Source organism: Hemicordylus capensis, chromosome 1, assembly GCF_027244095.1.
Source record: "Hemicordylus capensis ecotype Gifberg chromosome 1, rHemCap1.1.pri, whole genome shotgun sequence".
Classification (NCBI taxonomy): Eukaryota; Metazoa; Chordata; class Lepidosauria; order Squamata; family Cordylidae; genus Hemicordylus; species Hemicordylus capensis.
The window spans coordinates 5,850,482-5,869,955 of NC_069657.1; the positions used below are offsets into that span (position 1 = coordinate 5,850,482).

Here is a 19,474-nt window from a genome sequence, read left to right on the forward strand (position 1 = left end):
TTCGAAGGCGGGGGGAACATATTTAGGGGCAGGGGAGGGTGAACTTACCCACCTACCCCCGGCCATGTTTTCCCCACCCACACTCTCTTAAAAACCGGTCCGGCGGGGCAGTAGTATACCTCCCTGCTGACCTGTTCCCTCCTCGGACCAGAAGTACCCCGTGCACATCACGCTCATGCACGGCGCACTCACTCATGTGCACGGGATACTTCCGGTCACTTCCAGACCCAGGAGGGAACGGGGGGCGGCAGGGAGGTACGCTACCGCCCTGCTGGACCGGTTTTTAAGAGTGCAGCGGGGGGGGCTCCCCCGCCCTAAAAGGTGTCTCCCCACAACCTTCAAACTGGCCCCTGCCAGTTGCGCGCAAATCTCTATCCCGTGCTTGTTCCCATGGCTCCGTTAGAGAAATGGCTTGCTGCTGGTTCCTCTGCACCTGTTTAGAGACCTCAGCAGGGACTCCAGTTATAAGGAAGTCTGGTCAGCAAAAGAATGTCGTAGTCTGTTGTGATTTCTATCATGTACTGTTATCCTACAAGCGAAAAACTTAGTCTTTTAAGAAGTGATGCAGGGAACTCCCAATCAGCGAAGAATTCCCTTTGAGAGTACATCTCTCTTGTGTGGGGAGGAAAAGCACAGCGAGGGATGGGTGAGCATGAGTCTCTAATGCAATCCCCTTCCTTTTATGGATAAGAGATGTAATTTGGAGAAGTTGCTTGCTTCCTAACTTTCAGCGTTACAAACAGAAAGAATGACTTAGAACAAGGTGATATTACCCTTTCAAATCTGAGGGAAACATTTGCATAACCAAGGTCTAAGTTACTGCAATACATTTTTCATGGTAGCATATGAGAATGTTTTGTAAATATGGACAAGATTTGCAGATTTAATTTCCTTGTTCGGGGAAGTGGGGTAGGGGAGGGAAGATAATGTGAAGTTGCCTTTTGAACAGAGACAGGAGAGAAGGGATGCATGAGCAAGCTTAGTCAGTAGGGCACAGAATATTTCTGAAGTCCTTTGAAGGCGAAAAACAGTTGATGCATTTGGGACAATGAAAATAGATCTCTAATAATGTCTGAGCCAATTGTGCTCCTTTCCATGTGGTGTACAGTTGCCTAGAATGTTCTCTCCTTTAAGCTGTTTTTCCACAACAATAATTGTTTGGAGGCAAAAGGACAGAAATCTGATTCTACTGGGCGCTTCCCAGATTAAACCCTACAACAGTGTCATTACGGATCTGCTAAGTGTGCGTCCGTACTTCCTATGTTGTGACACGGCAGTCCCTGCACTGACAGCAAGGTGCCATTCACATTTCCGATGCCTCCTTTGGGATTTTATCTTTGCATTATAGTGTTACTACGTTGCATGTATATCGCAACAAACTCCCATTGTAGGAGTTTGAGATTCTGGGAATCATTTTCAACACAATCCTGCCAAACCAAAGCATTTGACTCCTGTTGTAGCCTGTAATCTAGAAAGTGTCCTAGTATCTGTTTAAGACGACTTCAGGACATTAATTTTTGTTGTGCATGTGAGTCTCTTTTAAAAGACAGTGTGTATTGTAGAAGCAGATCTCATCTCAAGGAACTCCCCTTACTCCCTGTTGGGGTGCAGGATATAGACATACATAGCAGCAGAGGCGTAACTATAGGGGGGGGCACGTGCCCCAGGCGCCATCTTTTCTGGTCACGTGGGGGGCGCCGCCATGACAAAAAAATTTTTTTTATTATTTTTTTAAATTTTTTGTTAATACAAATGTTTCCTGCTCAGTGCAGCAGCGCTGCAGCAGTCAAGGGAGCGCATCGGTGCCCCCCCCACGAGCGGTCCCTTCCGCTCCACCCACACACGCACCCCATTGCTTTGCTTGGAGGCGGGCGCTTGTGAGGAAAAACCTAAGTATAATGTAGTATGTTGGGGGGGGCGCGGGGGGGGCCATTTCAGTGCTTGCCCCGGGCGCCGTTTTCCCTAGTTACGCCTCTGCATAGCAGCCTCCTTGGAAGGAAGGGTGTGTGTGTGTGTGTGTGTGTGTGTGTGTGTGTGTGTGTGCTGTGTAAGAGCCATTGCTGCATTATCTACAGTGCACTGGTAAGAGCTCTTAATCCTTTAAGACTGACATGGCAGGTCAGATTGTGATGACCGAACAGGATGGCTTCTTTGGCACCTGTTGGAAGCCTGTGCTATGCTTCACACACTGCCGTGCTCCAGTTTCCTGGCACCTTTGTTCAAAGTTATGGATGCCAGCCAGTCTTCCAAAAGTCAAGCAAGCAAAATGGTTGCAGCAAAAGCAACAAGGAGTCTTTTGACACCCTGAAGACTAATACATTTTTTGTAGCAGAAGCCTATGTGGACTAACACCTACTTCATCATGAAGTAGGTGTTAGTTCACATGAGGAGGGAGGCGTATATGCACATACACTTGGGTATAGTGTGGGGTGGGGTGGGGGGAGAAGATAAAGGGAGGGGCTAAGTGGCCATGAAATGCAAGTCTTGTGACTATTCTTATGTCGTGGTTAGAGTGCTGGTCTAGGACCGGGGAGACCCGAGTTCAAATCCCCATTCAGCCATGGTACTTGCTGGGTGACTCTGGGCCAGTCACTTCTCTCTCAGCCTAACCTACTTCACAGGGTTGTTGTGAAAGAGAAACTCAAGTATGTAGTACGCCGCTCTGGGCTCCTTGGAGGAAGAGCGGTATATAAATGTAAAAATAAATAAATAAATAAATAAATAAATATTTTATTTTATTTTTTATTTATATCCCACTCTTCCTCCAAGGAGCCCAGAGCGGTGCACTACATACTTGAGTTTCTCTTTCACAACAACCCTGTGAAGTAGGTTAGGCTGAGAGAGAAGTGACTGGCCCAGAGTCACCCAGCTAGTCTCATGGCTGAATGGGGATTTGAACTCGGGTCTCCCCGGTCCTAGTCCAGTACTCTAACCACTGCACCACGCTGGCTCTCTATACCGCATTTCAACAAAAGTTTTCAAAGTGCTTTACATAGAGAAATAACAAATCAATAAATAAAATGGGTTTGGGTTTGGGTTAGCGTTAGAGATCTAGTAAGTCTTCCTGTCTATGACTAGTTAATAGACACCTGTGGTGAGTTCAACAGCCTGCTGTTCCTCTGAAAGCAACTGAGAGGGGTTGCTCTTGAAAGAGATGGTTGAGGGACGCATACTCTAGAAAAGCATGTATGTTGTCCTTCCTTCAGCAGCACCTGGTGCAGTAAAAGTTTTCATGTGCGCAACTAGTATCTGTGTCAATGGCACAAATCTGCTTGGCTGCAGTGGAGAATCAAGCCTGCATGGAAAATTGCCCATTCGCCACTGGATCACAGTAAGAGTGTAGTGTTGTGAATGGTATAACAGCTGCTGTGCCTGCAGGTTCTACAAGAGCCACTGAAGTTGCTTGAGCGTGTCTTCCACTTATCTGCTGGAGCCATTGAGCGCACTGGCACTCTTGCTGGTCACTGCCCACCTTTAGAAGCACCTCTTCTGCCACACTCTGAGCTCAAGCATTTTCTTGAAGCAGAGCAAGAGTTCTTGATTAAATCCTGCCTCTGTAACGTGGGCTCCAGCCCACACAAGCATATGCAGCAGCACGTTCATTCATCCTTAAGGTGCCACAGGATGACTTCTTTTTCCGTGTAAATGAATTTCATTTTTATTACTACTACTACTACTACATTTTATATCCCGCGCTTCCTCCAAGGAGCCCAGAGCAGTGTACTACATACTTAAGTTTCTCCTCACAACAACCCTGTGAAGTAGGTTAGGCTGAGAGAGACTGGCCCAGAGTCACCCAGCTAGTCTCATGGCTGAATGAGGATTTGAACTCGGGTCTCCCCAGTCCTAGTCCAGCACTCTAACCACTACACCACGCTGGCTCTCAGCGTGGCATTTAAATTTATACATTTAAATGCCCAGAGCTAGGCACGGGAATACGCTTAAAAATAAATCAATCTGTTTTTAGTTAGAAGGCTGCCGAGTGATAGGGCAAGCTAATAATAGCTAAACCCTCCTAGCATTTTCTTCTCTGTGTGGAATTGCTTTGCAGTGAGAATCTTAATGATGCTTCATCACGATAGCCCTCAGAGATAATGGCTTGCTCAGTGCTTTCAGTGGCTTCATGAGAGCTGAAATATGTCTCCCATATTATCCAAACGTAGCATTCTAGTGGCTAGAAACTTTTCAGAAAGAAAGAGTGTGACTGCATAAGGATTTCAACAGAAGTTTTGCTCCGTCATTTTAAGGAGAAAGGTTTTGGAGCTGACTGATAGTGAGACCCCATGATGGTGTTGATAGTAAATAGGAGTCCACACTTAATGAACTATGACCCAGGGTCTACCAGTCGGGTTATTCCAGGTCATTAACAATGTATTAAAACGCTGAAATGAGGGTGGTAGGAAAGAGAAAATTAACGCTTCTTGCTTTGAGAGCTGGAAGCCCCTCACAGCAAGAACCAAATAAAACCTACCCATTGTTGTGTTAGAGATGCTGCAGGCAGGATAAAAAAAGTTAATCAGCAAAGAGGTCTGAAAGAGAGCTTTGTGCCTGCCAGCAAGTCCAATGTGCTGCAGCTTTTTTGCTGTAACCCTAGTTTTATGCACCTGGGCAGTTTTCTTCATTGCAGTAAATGGGCTTCACACTTAGAGACATTTTCCCCTGTTCCTCTAATTACATACTATTTTATCTGTCTACCGTCTTTCAGACCCAAAGCCTCAAAGTGGTGTACATACAATTGAAAAGAGAAGGAGAGAAAGTCAGATTTCTGGCTGCATCTCCTCGTGCCTGATGTTAATACCACCACCACCCCCCCGCAAATGGGGCAGGGGCAGAGGTTACAGTTGCTGGGTCAGGGCTATATCCAGCCACAGATCATGGCCCACGCCCGCTGCTTGTCTAACAGAGCGTGAACACTTGCACAGCCTTTTAACTGTTAGAATCAAGTGTGGGTTAAAGTCAGATTTGAAGTCTACAGAGAGCGCAAGGGCATTCTTTTAGGTTTTGAGCATGAGAAGAAATACCCCACTCACTCAGTGAGCACACCCTGTTTGCTCCCTGTCCTCAGAAGAGTTGGGAGAGATTGCTGACTCCCATCCCTTGAAGGGAACTGGAACCTTGGTGTTTACATTGCTGCAAAACCAAGTCAACATGTCTATCCTTCCTAAGCCCCTTAAACCAGTTTGTTTAATTTTGTATTTATTGTATTTATTTTTGTGAACTGCCTAGAGGCTTCAGAATCAGGCGATATATTAAATAAAATAAGATACAGTAAAATAATAAATGAATGAATGAATGAATGAATGATCAAGATTCTTACAGGCTTTCTAGGTGAAGTGAAGGAGGTACCTTACTCACTATCCAGAATGCTGTTGGTCCCCAGACATGTATGTGTCCCCAGAGTATGCTCGTGATCCTCCCAATTTATTTATACCAACCTTCGTCCTAAGACCCTGGGGCAGTTAACAACAAGATAAAAATAATATTAAAACTTGAATAAAAAGAACGTTAGAATAAAGCAAACATGGCTACAATTTTAAAGCAAGTAGAGGGCAACTCATTGGCCAAAAGCCAGAATAAAAAGAGTTTAGTTTCCTCTTAAAGGCTGGGAGAGAGGGAGCCATGTGGATCTCAGCCATGAGCGAGTTCCACAGCTTGGGGGCAACAACTGAGAAGGCCCTGTCCCGCATACTCCGCAAAGGAGTCTCAGCAGGTATTGGCATGCAGAGCAGAGCCCCCCTAGCTGATCTGGTCAGGAGGGTAGATTCAGTTGGGAGGAGGCGGTTCCTAAGGTACCCAGGGCCCAAGCCATTTAGGGCACTTTGAGTTGTACCCAGAAACACATTCACAGCCAGTACAGTGTCTTCAAGATTGAAGTAATATTATATGCACTGCAAGCTGTCCCAGAAATCATTTTGGTGACCGCATTCTGCACCATCTGTAGTTTCCAAATATTTTTCGAGGGCAGTCCCATGTAAAGCTCATTGCAGTAGTGCAACTGCAACACGACTACAGCATGGATTAAAGAGACCAGGCTAATGTGTTGACTTGTGACCTGCTTGCCAAAAAGCTTGGTATTGCTCAGTGCTGGTGAGAGAGGGAATTCTGTGCTTCCTATCAAAGCAGTTTAGACAGGAAAAATTAACCAGTTTTAATTACTTCTGTAGTCGACATGATTCCATCTGAATGCTCCTGTGGGTATTATCTTGGCCTGTCCCTAAAAATATGAGCAAGCTTGCTATTCATAGTTAGGTGTCCACGTTTCTTTAATCTTAGTGTTTGGTTTGTGTGTCTTTTAGTTAGTAACTCATATGAACGCAACACCTTAAAAACCTAATTACGGTCTACAGGACAAAGAGTGATATGTTGACGGCTGGCACATTGTGCACTAAAATGCTAGCAGCGTGCCCTTCTTTTCTGTGGCAGAACACCTGATATTCTGAAGAGAGGCTCCTGAGATACCAGGCCAGATCTGTGTTGTATCTCAGAAGTGGTCCTTTTACGAGCCTGGCTGGGGAAAGACCAATAGGATGAAGATGAAATGGGAGGCTGGTGCTAGCAAGGGCAGGGTTGAAGGAGACTTAAAAGTGCAGAGAAAACATTGCGCTATGGTGATCACGTGGCTTTGCAGAAGACAGGGATTTGAAGGAGGAGACAGATGGGGTGGAGGAAACGTTTCCAGGTGGGTGTATTCCAAATGAACTAGGTCTTTGGCAGGTATCTGTCACTTTAAAAATGGAGAATAAGCAGAAAGCCAAGCAGCTTTTCTCTCCCCTCTCCTCCTAACAATGGAATCCTGGGTTTCTGCTTCAAATCCCTTCTGAGACTCTTCAAAATGAACAAAAACAACAAAGAGTCTTGTGGCACGCTGAAGGCTGGCAGATTTATTGTGGCATAAACCTCTTTGAGTTAGAGCCCAGTTCCTCTACAAAGGCTAATGCCATAATAAATCTGTGAGGCTTCAGTCTGCCGCAAATACTCTGTGGGTTTTGCTGCAAGGGGCTAGTACTGAAAACCAGCACTGGTTTCCCACTGGATGGAAAACTGGAGGTGAGGTATCAAGCATGGTGCCCTGAATGTGTGTATGCAGAAGGTGATGCAACACCACAGTCAAAGAAGACAAAGTTGGCCCGCCCCTCTGTTCAGGTTGCACTCTCAGAATGCTCTTCTCCTGCGTTTGTGGCACAGCTGGAAATCACGCAAAAAGTGGTTGTGTCACTTCAGCTGCAGGTTTTGAAACTTCCTGCTGAGAAGTAGTCTCAGGATTTCTTTGATCTTTCTGTATGCAAATGATGGTCCTGGGAACACAGACTTGGGCTTTACCCGCTTCAAATAAAGTGTGTTGTGGGTGCCTCAAAATGAGGGAGTACAATGCACATCTCTGACTCCTTTCCCCTCCCCTCTCCCCCAAGTGATGTGATGTGATGTGAGAATAAGACAGGTAGCATAGTTATGGTTTATAGAATACACTGCGGCTGGTATACTGGCATGAAGCTAGAGATGTGCACAAATGGCCCATGCGTGGGCTGGCAGGGCGGGCAGCGGTTCCCTTAAGGAGCTCCTTACCTGCTCCTCCTCGCCCTGCTGCTTTTCTGGGTACGACACCCAGTTGCCAAATGGCTGTGTGGGGCTATGGCGCTGTTCCCTGCAGCCTCCGCATGATGTTGGCTTGCACATGGCCAGCATGCATGTGCGCCGGCTGCGGGGAGCAGCACTGCAGCTCTTCACAGCTGGTTGGGGGCCAGGGACCGCACCCAGAAAAGCGGCGGGATGGGAAGGAGCAGGTAAGGAGCTCCTCACTGGCTCCTTAAGAAAACCACTCCCTGCCCTGTTGAGCTGGCTTGAACGCCGGCACTTGAGCCGGTTCGACGCTTCCCAGAGAAGGCGCCGAACCGGCTCAGGCACATGCCTCCTAAAAGCAGAAGAGGTTGCTATTAATAGCTGTAATCTGATAACATCAGCAAAATGGAAAACTGTTTTGCTTTGTTTGAAAATATTTATTTCCTTATTATTCTGCCCTAGATATCAGGCATCCAGAAGAACTCTCTCTCTTGAGGAAGCCCAGAGACCCAACCAAGAAGAAAAAGAAAAAGCTGGATGACCAGTCTGAAGATGAGACGCTTGAGCTGGAGGCTCAAGTAATCACTCCTGGTTCAGGTGGAGCCTATATTTTTGCTGTAATGGAATAAGCGGGCTGGCTGGGAAGGAGTTTGGAACTGAAATTGGAGTCGATGCGAAAGGGAAAGATGTTTGGTTGCACCTGATCTCTTGATGTCTGTACAGGAAATGGCACTGAAGCTCAAGTCTGCAGGAAGTCATTGGAGAGCTGGGCAGTATTTCGTCATGGCAGCATTTGGCATCCATTTTCCCAGCTCCACAATTAAGACTGTGGCACCGTGTCAAGTGCTCTTTTGAGTACGAAGTCTGATGCATGTAGACGTTAGCCTGACGCTGATATCTTAAAACGGCCCATTAGGCATAGTTTCCAGCCTGGAGCAGCAATAAGTGTGTGTTTCTTTTGGGGGGCCTATCACTTTTGCATTCTGAATTTATGTATGTATGTATCCTTGCATTTGGGAACATAGGAAGCTGCCATATACTGAGTCAGACCATTGGTCCATCTAGCTCAGTGTTGTCTACACAGACTGGCAGGGGCTTCTTCATTTCTATACTGACTTGTGTCAGTGACCCAAAAGCTTTAAAATCCATTTCGAGCAATAATAAATAATTAAAAGCAGCAGCTACAAAACCAGCCCATAACAATACAGAACAAGACCCTCAACATTCCCAGACAAAAAGCCCAAATAAATAGGGCAGTCTTCAGCTGCTTCTGGAATACCAGGAGGGAGAGCACAGGAGGGTTCTCCTCTAGGAGGGAATTCTGTGATCGGGGGCAATTCCAGAGAAGGCCCTGTCCTGTGTGCACAACAGCTGAGCCTCTACAGACACTGGCATATGGTGTCATATGCTACCATATGACACCATATGGTCATATATGGTGACCATATATGACCCACCCACCCCACCCCTGGCATTGTATAGTGGATTATCTCTTTGCTCTGTGTCTACTAGGGATGAGCCCGAAAGTGCTTTGGCGCCAGCAGGGGTGGTTCTTTAAGGGTGGGGGAGGGTGCACTCACCCTTTCCGCCGCATTTCCCCTGCACTCTGTTATTTTCAAGCCCCTTGGGGCGGCAGCGTTCCTCCCTGCCGCCCCGTTGCCCTCATCAGTAATTAGGATGTTATGAAGAAGAGCTGGTGATTACATATTACAATTATTACATGGGAGCAGAGCTGGTCTTGTGGTAGCAAGCATGAATTGCCCCCTTTGTGCTAAGCAGGGTCTTCCCTGGTTGTATTTGAATGGGAGACTACATGTGCGAGGGCTGTAAGATATTCCTCTTAGGGGACGGGGCCGCTCTGGGAAGAGCCCCTGCCTGCTTGCATGTTGAAGGTTCCGAGTTCCCTCCCTGGCAGCATCTCCAAGATAAGGCTGAGAGAGACTCCTGCCTGCAGCCTTGGAGAAGCCGCTGCCAGTCTAGCTCAGACAATACTGAGCTAGATGGACCAAGGGTCTGGCTCAGTACATGGCAGTTTCCTATGTTCCTAAGATGCTTGAATATATCCCTCTATGGACCTCAGAGTGCTTAACATTAACATGTAAAGCTACAAATAAAACTATCCTCAAAACTAATTTTTAAAAGATTTTTCTCTTCCCTGTGGCTGCTCCAGGGCTTTGGAATGTGCTCCCTATCAAAACAGGAGCTTCTCCATCTCTGGTTGCCTTTTTAAAAGCCCCTTAAGATGCACCTGTTTTCTCAGGCTTCTAGTTAAAAACATTTTTAAAATTTTGTTTTAATTCTGTTTTTATTGTATTTCAATTAATGTATACCACCTAGAGAGAGAGATGTCAGGCGGTCTACAAATATGACTAATAAATAATAACTAGCTGACCCAGCGCAGAGAATCTACGCCCCTAGTTCTCCCTGTCCCCCCCCCCCAGCCCACAGCAACTGATCTGGCTCCCTGCGCCATCTTCATTTCATCTCCATCCCTTCAGCCATGCCATGCTCCCCACATCCCTTCAGCCACTTCGTTCTCCCCATCCCACATCCCTTCAGCCAGTTCTGTAGCCGCTGCCGCTTTCTAGCATTCCTCTTCTGGTAGCTGCTCACGAACTCTTGCGAGAGTTGCCACACACGGGATTAGCCACAGGTACGCCTTAGAGAATTAGATAGATAGATAGATAAAATTTTAAAGGGAAGTGACGCACATGAAAGAAATGGAAGATTACATAACGGGAAGCCAGTAGTGGAGCTTTGGAAAGCACCTGGAGTACACACCCACTTTTCAGGAGCTTTTCAAAGAGAAGCCACAAAGGCAGATCTTCCCAGAAGGAATTCCGCACTAAAAACCTCACCATAGCAAAAGGCGTAAGATACGTTGCTGCCATCCTGGAACAGTAGGTGCTGCTTGAGCACTGACAGCCACCAGGTTGAGATGCTTCAAGCAGGTCTCGAATATAGTCAAGACCTGTGCCCGTTCCCATTCAGGGCTTTGAATACTAACCCCAGTATCTTTTAAATTTGATCTGCCACCTTAAGGGCAGCCAGAGTTGCGGCTGTGACTTGTGTTGGCACAGTAGTTGTGTACTGCCAGTTGATAGCAGAGCCTGGTACAAGCAATTCCATCAGGGATCAGTTTGGAGTCCTTTGAAGCTCTCTAGGTGCAGATCCTGCCAAAACCTCCCATCTAATTTTAATTGTGGGACATGGTGCACTAGCTTGAGAAAGTGCATCCCCTTTTTCATTAGCAGCAGGAAGTATTGACATTGGACTCTCTGAAGTGTGGAAAGGGCATGCTGAGGCCAGTCCCAAGGAACCCATGTGGAGAAATGTCGAACAGATCATCTTACCCATGCAAACATGAGTGGTAACTGAATGCTCCGAACATCTTTCCGGTCTGTCTCCTTTTAAAATGCCGGACTCCCATTTCAGTGACAACAGGAGGTGTCATTTGCCTTTGAATTACTTCCCTGTTGACTCATCCAGTGAGTAGGCTGAAGTCCTAAGCATACTTACTAGTACGTCAGTCCCATATGAAATCGGTGGGGCTGTCTTCTGATAAGTACTCTTATGCCCAGGGTATACGTTGGAAATGTTTTGGAAATAACTACTGTGTCCTGCATCTTCTGAGTCGAAAAAGAAAGAAAGGGAGAAAGTAAAGAAAAGTTAATGACTAGGATCTCATCTGAGTATGCCAGCTTTAAAATATTGGCCTTGCATAGTGAACAGATCATTAGGGACTAAGCAATTGGGAGAGGACTTTAACACCAGTTTACATGTTAGAATAAAATGGATTTTAAAGCCTATAATGCAGTCACAAAGACTGAAAATGTGTGCTGACCCTGGGCCTCGTGGCATCAGTCTCCCATGTTGTCCGATGCGTGTAGATATATGTGTGTTCAGTAGAAGAAATAACAGTGACGGCAGCCTGCCTTAGTAGCCCCTCTTGGGAATTAGTAGCCCCTCTTAATAGCCCCTCTTGGCCCTATCCACCCCCAGCACAGGACCTCCAGTGACTGTTGCTGGTGTCTATCATGTTTCTTTTTAGATTGTGAGCCCTTTGGGGACAGGGATCCATCTTATTTATTTGTTATTTCTCTATGTAAACCACCTTGAGCCATTTTTGGAAGGGCGGTATAGAAATCGAATACATGCATGCATACATACATACATACATAAAATTACTATTGGGTGACAGAGGCCAGTTTGGTGGAGTGCTGTACTGAGTCCCACCCTCACACATGATGAGGTTGGGAGAAGACCTCAGGTCCTGCAGTTGCTCCTTTTTGCCTTCAATGTGCATAGAAAGCAATGCCCAAACTAGGAGATCCTGCAGTTATTTGAAGGATGGGATTTCTCCTTGAATATTGATATCCTTCTCTTGTGTGTTCAGTATCCAAGGTCAGAGAACAGCCTACATTCATAAAACCACACGGTTGCCTGGTTTGGATGTCTGTGTGTGTGTGTGTGTGTGTGTGTGTGTGTGTGCGTGCGTGTGCGCATGCGCACGCATGTGTGTAGGTGGAGGGGTGGGGCTGGGAGTAGAAGAGCAGACAGTGCATGAGAATCCAAGACCTGCTCCTCATTCTGCCTAGAGGTGGTGAATGCTGATCTATTTACACGGAGACTCTTCAGAAGTGGTGCTGGTTTGGGGGCATCATATTTGAATGATAATTGAATGGGAACATAGTTGAGTTGAAGATTTCATGCCACTTTTTTATTATATAAGATGCAATTCCTGTTGGCCAGTGCATGGTGGTTTTTTGGGGGGGCGGGGTTGTAATCGGCTCCCTTAGTGGTAGCCACCTGCCCTGGTATACCTGCCAGCAGCTCCAGCCTGCTGATTCTCGCAAAGCCCCTGGAAGTGGTGGGCCCGGTGTCACTGCTGGCACATTCCATCGTCACAGCAAGTCTTGCAATCCAGCTGTAGGAAACATTAAAGATTTGGCAGAGAAGGATAATGAATGGTTTGTTACAAGCTACTTCTGGGATACTTCGTTCCACTCAGCCTAGTGAGCCAACGTGTTCCGCATAGACGTTTATGTTCCTACACAGTGCACTTAAAAGTAGTAATTTGACCCCTAGCCCCAAGCAAAGAGGACCTCCCATCCAGAGAATGCTCTTGACATTTGTTTTGTAAAGTGAATGCCAGACCATGGCATTTAACAATACTTCTTTAAATAAGTGCTTTCTTGCCATCTCTCTTCTTTTTCCTGCAACAAAAAGTTAAGGCCATGAACTTGTACCTGCTGTGGCTTTATTAAATGAGTTCTTGCAATGGATTAATATTGTAAGTCCTACTCAGTCCATGACCCTGTGCACGGGTGGGAAGAAAGCAATTTATTCACCACTAACTAGCAGGTCAAAAATACATTGTGAAGTGGAAAAGGGGTGCTGCAGATTATGGGTAGATCCGAGTTACATAAAATCTACTGTTTACAGAAACATTATTGGCTGGCAAATTCTGGTTGCTGGATGCTCTGCACCTAATTCTGGAGTAGGAATGCTATGAAGATGAAACCCTCAGCTGTGGAGAAAGTTGAGTCCTTGGGAAAGCATCTTTACATATGCACTTAAAAACAATTTGAGTTGAAAAATAATTGAAACTATGGGAACTAGATAAAATTACTTAAAGATGAATCTTGGACTCCTCCCATGTCCCCACAGACCTCACAAGAATTCTGGAAGGGGAGGGGATTATGTTGTCCTTCCCTGCCTGAAAATGTACAAAGCAAATGTTATGAATGTTGTTGCTCAGTTGCGTGCTGTGTGTGTGTGTGTGTGTGTGTGTGTTTTTCTGGTTCTGTTAGATTGCATGCTAATGCCTGGGATTCTTTGACCTCCTTAAATGGTCCTCATATTATCACTAAGTGCCTAGATAACAGAGGATCAGGCTTTCTCAACAAGATAATCTGCAGTCCTTGCAAGGATCCAGCTACCCAAGGGCCAGGATCTTCCCCTCCCCAAGATGGGGAGTCACAGTGTTTTAAAGATTCAAGCAGCTGTTATTTTAAGAAGGGAGCAACTCTACAAGCTCACTCTGTAGCCTGTCCTCCCCTGCCCTTGGCATTCCTCCACAAAACCTAGGATTGTAAATAAACCAGCAAGTTGCTTTGTAAGAGGGCCTTTGCTCTCTAGTCAAAAATGTGAGAAGCAAATTAGATGCTCTTTAAAAAAAAACAACTAAAAAAAACCAACCCTGTTGTGAAATATGGGTTGGCTAAAGAATGTGGTCCTTGGCAGAGTTTCATGACAAACACAGTTTGAGGAGTTCAGCACAAGACCTGCCTTGCAGCTATTAGAAGTTTCAGCAAAGTGCTGGTGGGTGTGTTGCCAGAACCTAAGGGGTATACTCATGGGTCAAATGGGCTGTAACCCAAAATTTGGCTTAAAATAAGCCTAGTCTTCCTGCATGAGTGTCAGGGGGAGAGCAACTGGCCCTATCCACCCCCAGCACAACATCCCTCCAGTGTCTGTGACTGGTGTCTATCTTGTGTTTCTTTTTAGATTGTGAGCCCTCTGGGGACAGGGATCCATCTTACTTATTTGTTCTTTCTCTGTGTAAACTGCCCTGAGCCGTTTTTGGAAGGGCAGTATAGAAACTGAATAAATAATAATAAATAATAATATTCTGTGAAAAAGCTCTACCCAGGAGCGAAGGAATGGCAGGGGGGAGAGAGATGCTCTGCCAAAGGGGAAAGAGTTTCCCTTTGCTTAGCACTGTGCTTGCACACATCGGGCTGCTGTTCCACCTTCAGGAGAAGAGAGATGGGTATCCGTAACCTCTTCCCTTGTGAGTGGAAAAAGCTTGGGACATTTTGAGTGGGAAAATGGTTGCAGGGGGAAAGGTTAAGTTGGCTCTCCCCCTGCCATTCCTCTGTTCCCGGTCAGTGCCTCTCCAGTGGTAGCTACCTTTAAAAGGGGGGGGGGACATGGGAGACGGCTACATATGTCTCCCTTGCCCAGTGTAGTTTTTGACTCCGATTAGTTACCCTCTCTTGTTTCGCCAAGAGGCTTGGGACTCTGGGTCCTGTGAGCTTTCTCTAGATTTTCTTTCCCGAGGGTCCAGGCAAACCTGACACTCTGTTGAAAATAGAATCTTCCTTCTCATTGTCAGTCCAGTGAGTAATTCTAAATTAGCTGCTGGTGTTTGGGCAGGGACTGCCTTTATCAGTAAGGACTGGATGGTAGCAAAGAGCAGGCGTGGAATCCTGGCTGCCACTTCTCATAAGAACATAGGAAGCTGCCTTCTACCAAGTCAGACCAGTGGTCCATCCAGCTCAGTATTGTCTTCCCAGACTGGCAGCGGCTTCTCCAAGGCTGCAGGCAGGAGTCTCTCTCGGGCCCATCTTGGAGATGCTGCCAGGGAGGGAACTTGGAACCTTCTGCTCTTCCCAGAGTGGCCCCATCCTCTAAGGGGAATGTCTTATGGTGCTCACACATGTAGGAGCTATTCACATGCGCAATGAGGCTAAGGAAGCCAAGCCCGGTTTGGGTTGCACTTGTTTACTGCTGGGTGCTGCGTGGCTCGCAGCGGCACAGCGACAAACCCGCTTAGGGACCCTGCCTCTTAGCCTGGGTTTTGGGTGCAAGGGCGTCCAGAAATCAGGCTAAATGATTGTGTGTCGGTGCTGCGTGGCTTCGCACGGCACCTACATACAATCATTTAGCCCACCTCCTGGCCTGTATTGGGCGGCTTCCCATAATGCACTGTGCACTTGTGCAGTGCATTACGGGAGTTCTGGGGGCCTCCTGGCCCCCAAACCTCCCGGCTGCTAGTAGCAGCCAGCAAACATCTGGGTAAACAATCCGTTTGGCTGGCCAGAAGGAACGGATCATCTGTGGGGGAGGTCAGCATTTCCTGGCTTCCTCCCCTCACCCCTTTAGAGCCCTTTCTCCGATTGTGAGAAAGGGCTCGTAGTCTCCCATTCAAAACGTAAAGCAGGGTGGATCCAGCCTAGCAAAGGGGACAATTCATGCTTGTTTCCACAAGACCAGATCTCCTCCTCCATACAGTTTGGTGGGATAGGGGGTGCATTTTGCAGAGGGGACGCAGCAAATGTGAAGGGGACACATCCCCCTACCCTGTTGGTTCTTACCACCTTTTATTTGTAGCAGCGCTGGAGCAGCCAGAATGCTCAAGCCCTGTTCCCTGGAAGTGCAAATCAACTCTTCATTTCAACATGCTGTTCACACTACAAGTTACACAGATTAGTTTTCCAAGGGGCTGGCCAAGAATGCAAAATTGTTATCACTTGAGAGACAATGGCAACAAGGGCACAATGCTCAAATTTTGAACTCATAATTTGAAACACTCTGGTGTTGGAACCAACTGAAAGTTGAATAAAGTGAGATGAGGAAGAAAGGAAACAAATCCTTTGCAAGTAGTGGACAGCTGTATTTCCTCATTCTCCACCAGCCTCGCTGTCGTACTAAACCGCTGTTGAAATGACTGTAAGGTCTTTGTTGCAGGGAACATTTCTTTCTTTGGTTTATGTTGCTCTGTAAAGTGTAATGTAGTGCAGGGAGATGTCTCCCCGCCCCCATTTTTGTTTTTGTTCTTCTTCTTCTTCTTCTTCTTGAAACCTAAAAAAATAATAATAATAAGAGCATGAACAACAACAAATATTTATATACTGCTTTTCAACAAAAGTTTCCAAAGCAGCTTACATAGAGAAATAATAAAAAGATAAGATAAGATAAGATGGCTCCCTGTCCCTGAAGGGCTCACGATCTAAAAAGAAACATAAGACAGACACCAGCAACAGTCACTGGAAGTGCTGTGCTGGGGGTGGATGGGGTCAGTTCTTCGACGTGGTCTCCGTCTTTTACACCAATGGGCGATGCGCCTGCACAGAGACCTCATTGGAACCTAACAAGCTCAATTCTCCTGATTTAGGCGGGAACCCCACCCCTGGCCGCTATATGCGCCTGCGCCACTCCACATCCCCTCAGTCTTCGTCGTCCGTGCTTCAGTAGACGTCGTGGAATCTTTGGCTCCGCAACAAGTAGGATTGTGGCTTTCTTAGATCCTCTTCTTGTTTTTTCTCCTGTTTCCCCATTTCACACCTGTTGTTTTAATTTACTTCGTGCATTAGCCCTTTTTTCTTGGCGTTTTTATTTTTACGCCCCTCCACCCTCATTCTCTCCCTGTTCGTTTGGCTCTGGTCCTGGCTGGGACAGGGCTTTGTGGCCGGCTGGCCGGAAATTTCTATGCTGGGCACAAAAAACATTTTATTTTTATTTTTTAAAAATAATTTTTATTGAGAAGTAAACCAAAGGAGACAGAAAACATTTTAAAATGTGTTCATTGAGGATCTAAGATCCCTTCCCCCGATACTCATACCAAGTTTCTTCTTTGCCTGGGGGAATCCCACGTAGTCAAGACCTGCATTCATTGCCAAAGGCTCACGAAGCAGGCTCGAAAGAATTCTCGCTTGCGCGCTGCCATGTGGGACTTGGCCCTCTTTTCCTCAGAGGCCTTATCGTTGAAGCAGCCATTTAAAATGGCTTTTTCTAATACCGTCAGAGCGTTTGGACTCTGCTCCTCCGGCGCTGGAACACCTGGCTTTGGTACCAATACCGTTGGTGCCTGCTTCGGACCCACCTGTGGTTCCGGTTCCTTCTGTGCCGTCAGACGAATTGCCTAGGCCTGCTATACCTTTGGTAGAAACTCCCTCTTCGGTCCCTGGGATCGATGTGGTCAGTCATACTCTGGTCAATACTGTGACTGTGTATGGGGTTCCATGTACTATGTAGAGAACATACCCCCCTCCTGTGGAGACTGACTGACGGCATGTATCAGTTTCCCTCTGATTGCCGCTCTGGTTATTCTGACTATGGGAGGTTGCAGTACGGATCTCAGTACTGGGAGGAATTTGCGACTGATGACTGGGGGACTAGACGTGATTTACATTGGGTCCTTTCACATTTGGAAGGAAAGCCTCGCTCTCGTGCTCCTTGACAGGATCGGCGCTACTTCACTAGTGGCCACATGTCACCATTGGAAGTTCCAGTTCAGCCTCCGGTGACGCAGCCTTCGTTGATACCGACTATGACGGCGGATGGGTTGGTACCATCCCCCTTGGATAACCCCTCGGAGGTTCCAACCGTCCCTCTAGAATTGGTTCCAAATCCGGTTGCACCTCCAGAAACGGATAGTGAAGGAGGTGACCCTGACTCTCCTAGTTTCTTTGGGATAATCTTCCTTGGACATTCAATCAGACTCTAAACCTGTGTCTCCATCGGAGGATCTGAAACAATACTTGGCCTATGTGACCCGCATGGCTTCATCTTTAGGGGTGGGCCTTGATGTGCAACAAAAAGGGGAACTGGACCCTTTATTCAATCTCACTGATGTGGAGGCTAAAGTACCGGCGTCTCTGCCACTTAATATGGCTTTATTGGAAGTCGTGCGTGGGCATTGGAAGAGGCCAGCAACCCTTTCCCAACCCAACCTACGTTTGGAGAATTTCTATAGGGTGAAGATGCAGGATAATACAGCCTTTTTAAAGAATCACCCAATACCAAATTCCATTGTGGTGGAGGCCTCCCTGAATAAGTCTAAGGTCACAGTCCCTCTGCGCTGGGTAATTAAGAGGGGAGGAAGTTGGGCTCCTTTGGGAGGAGACTCTATTTGGCGTCAGCTCTACATTTGCGGGTTGCCAACTACCAGACCTATAATGCCAGGTATAACCATTTTCTGTGAGAAAAGGTGGCCCCCTTTTTGGATCTCCTGCCCCAGGATAAGCGGGATCCGGCGAAGGCCTTCCTGCGTGAAGCTGTGCAGGTGGCAAAGCAGGAACTTTACTCTGCAAGACATTCTGTGGAATGAGCAGCAAAGGTGATGGCCACGTCTGTGGCTCTTAGGAGGCGTGCCTGGCTACGTTCCTCCGGGTTGACCTATGAGGCTTGAGCTAGAATTGAGGATCTTCCTTTTGAAGGTTCTAGCCTCTTCACGGATCAGACTGATGAGACTTTGCAGAAAGTGCAGAAGCTAAGGAGTATGGCAAAATCTATGTCTTCCTCTTCCTCTGCCTCTAAACTGCAGAGACAGTCCAGATGGTCTCCTTACCAGCAGGCTAAAGTTCCTCCGCAGCAACGTCAGAGCGTTCCTTTTGAGTTAATAAGTTCCAGCCTTGATACAAGTCTTGTTTCCAGGCCAGTAAGCCTGCCTTTCAGAGGCAGCGACCAAATACTTTTTAAAAAAAGCAATGACTATTGGGCCTTTCGGAAACGCCTTGCTTCCTTCCCTGTGAATTGGGACGAGGTGACTGTGGATCAGTAGGTCCTCACTGTCATACGCATAGATTATGCCCTTGAGTTTCGCCAGACACCACCGTTTTCCAGGGTCGTGACTACTCCGTCAACTCCACTCTCCTCTTGAAGGATGCAATTGAAAAGGTCGCCAATGTGACAAGTCCTGGGTTCTATTCCCAGTACTTCATCATTCCGAAACTGGATGGCAGTAAATGCCCTATATTGGACCTAAGAGGCCTGAACAGGCACCTCGCTTACAGGCAGTTCCGAATGCTGTCTGTGGCGACTATTTTGGCCCTGTTGGAGTGGGACATGTGGATGATCTCCTTGGACCTAAGAGATGTGTATTATCATATCATGCACCCACAGCACTGCCATTTTATGCATTCCAAGATAGGGGGAATCACCTATCAGTTCAAGGCCCTACTGTTTGCCCTGACAACGGCCCCGAGGGTCTTTACAAAGTGTCTGGCCCCCGCAGTGGCATTCCTGCAAGAAAAGGGTATACAAATACTGCCATATCTGGACAATTGGCTCATTCTAGCAGGTTCAAAGTGGGCTGCTTTGGACTCTCTCAGTGCAGTCATAGACACATTGGAGGGCTTGAGCTTACAGGTCAACTTTGGAAGTCCCAGTTGGAACCAGTCTGCAGGAT

General features: G+C 46.9%; 1 protein-coding gene across 4 annotated transcripts in view; it reads left to right on the forward strand.

Annotated features, from left to right (window-relative positions):
• Nucleotides 1-19,474, forward strand: part of FERMT2 (FERM domain containing kindlin 2) — a 131,493-nt gene that overhangs the window by 61,599 nt on the left and 50,420 nt on the right. For all 4 annotated transcript variants that reach the window (XM_053287303.1, XM_053287311.1, XM_053287316.1 and 1 more), the window contains exon 4: nucleotides 8,020-8,154. In XM_053287303.1, coding sequence (XP_053143278.1) covers nucleotides 8,020-8,154 — 135 coding nt within the window. The remainder of the gene's footprint in view (nucleotides 1-8,019; nucleotides 8,155-19,474) is intronic.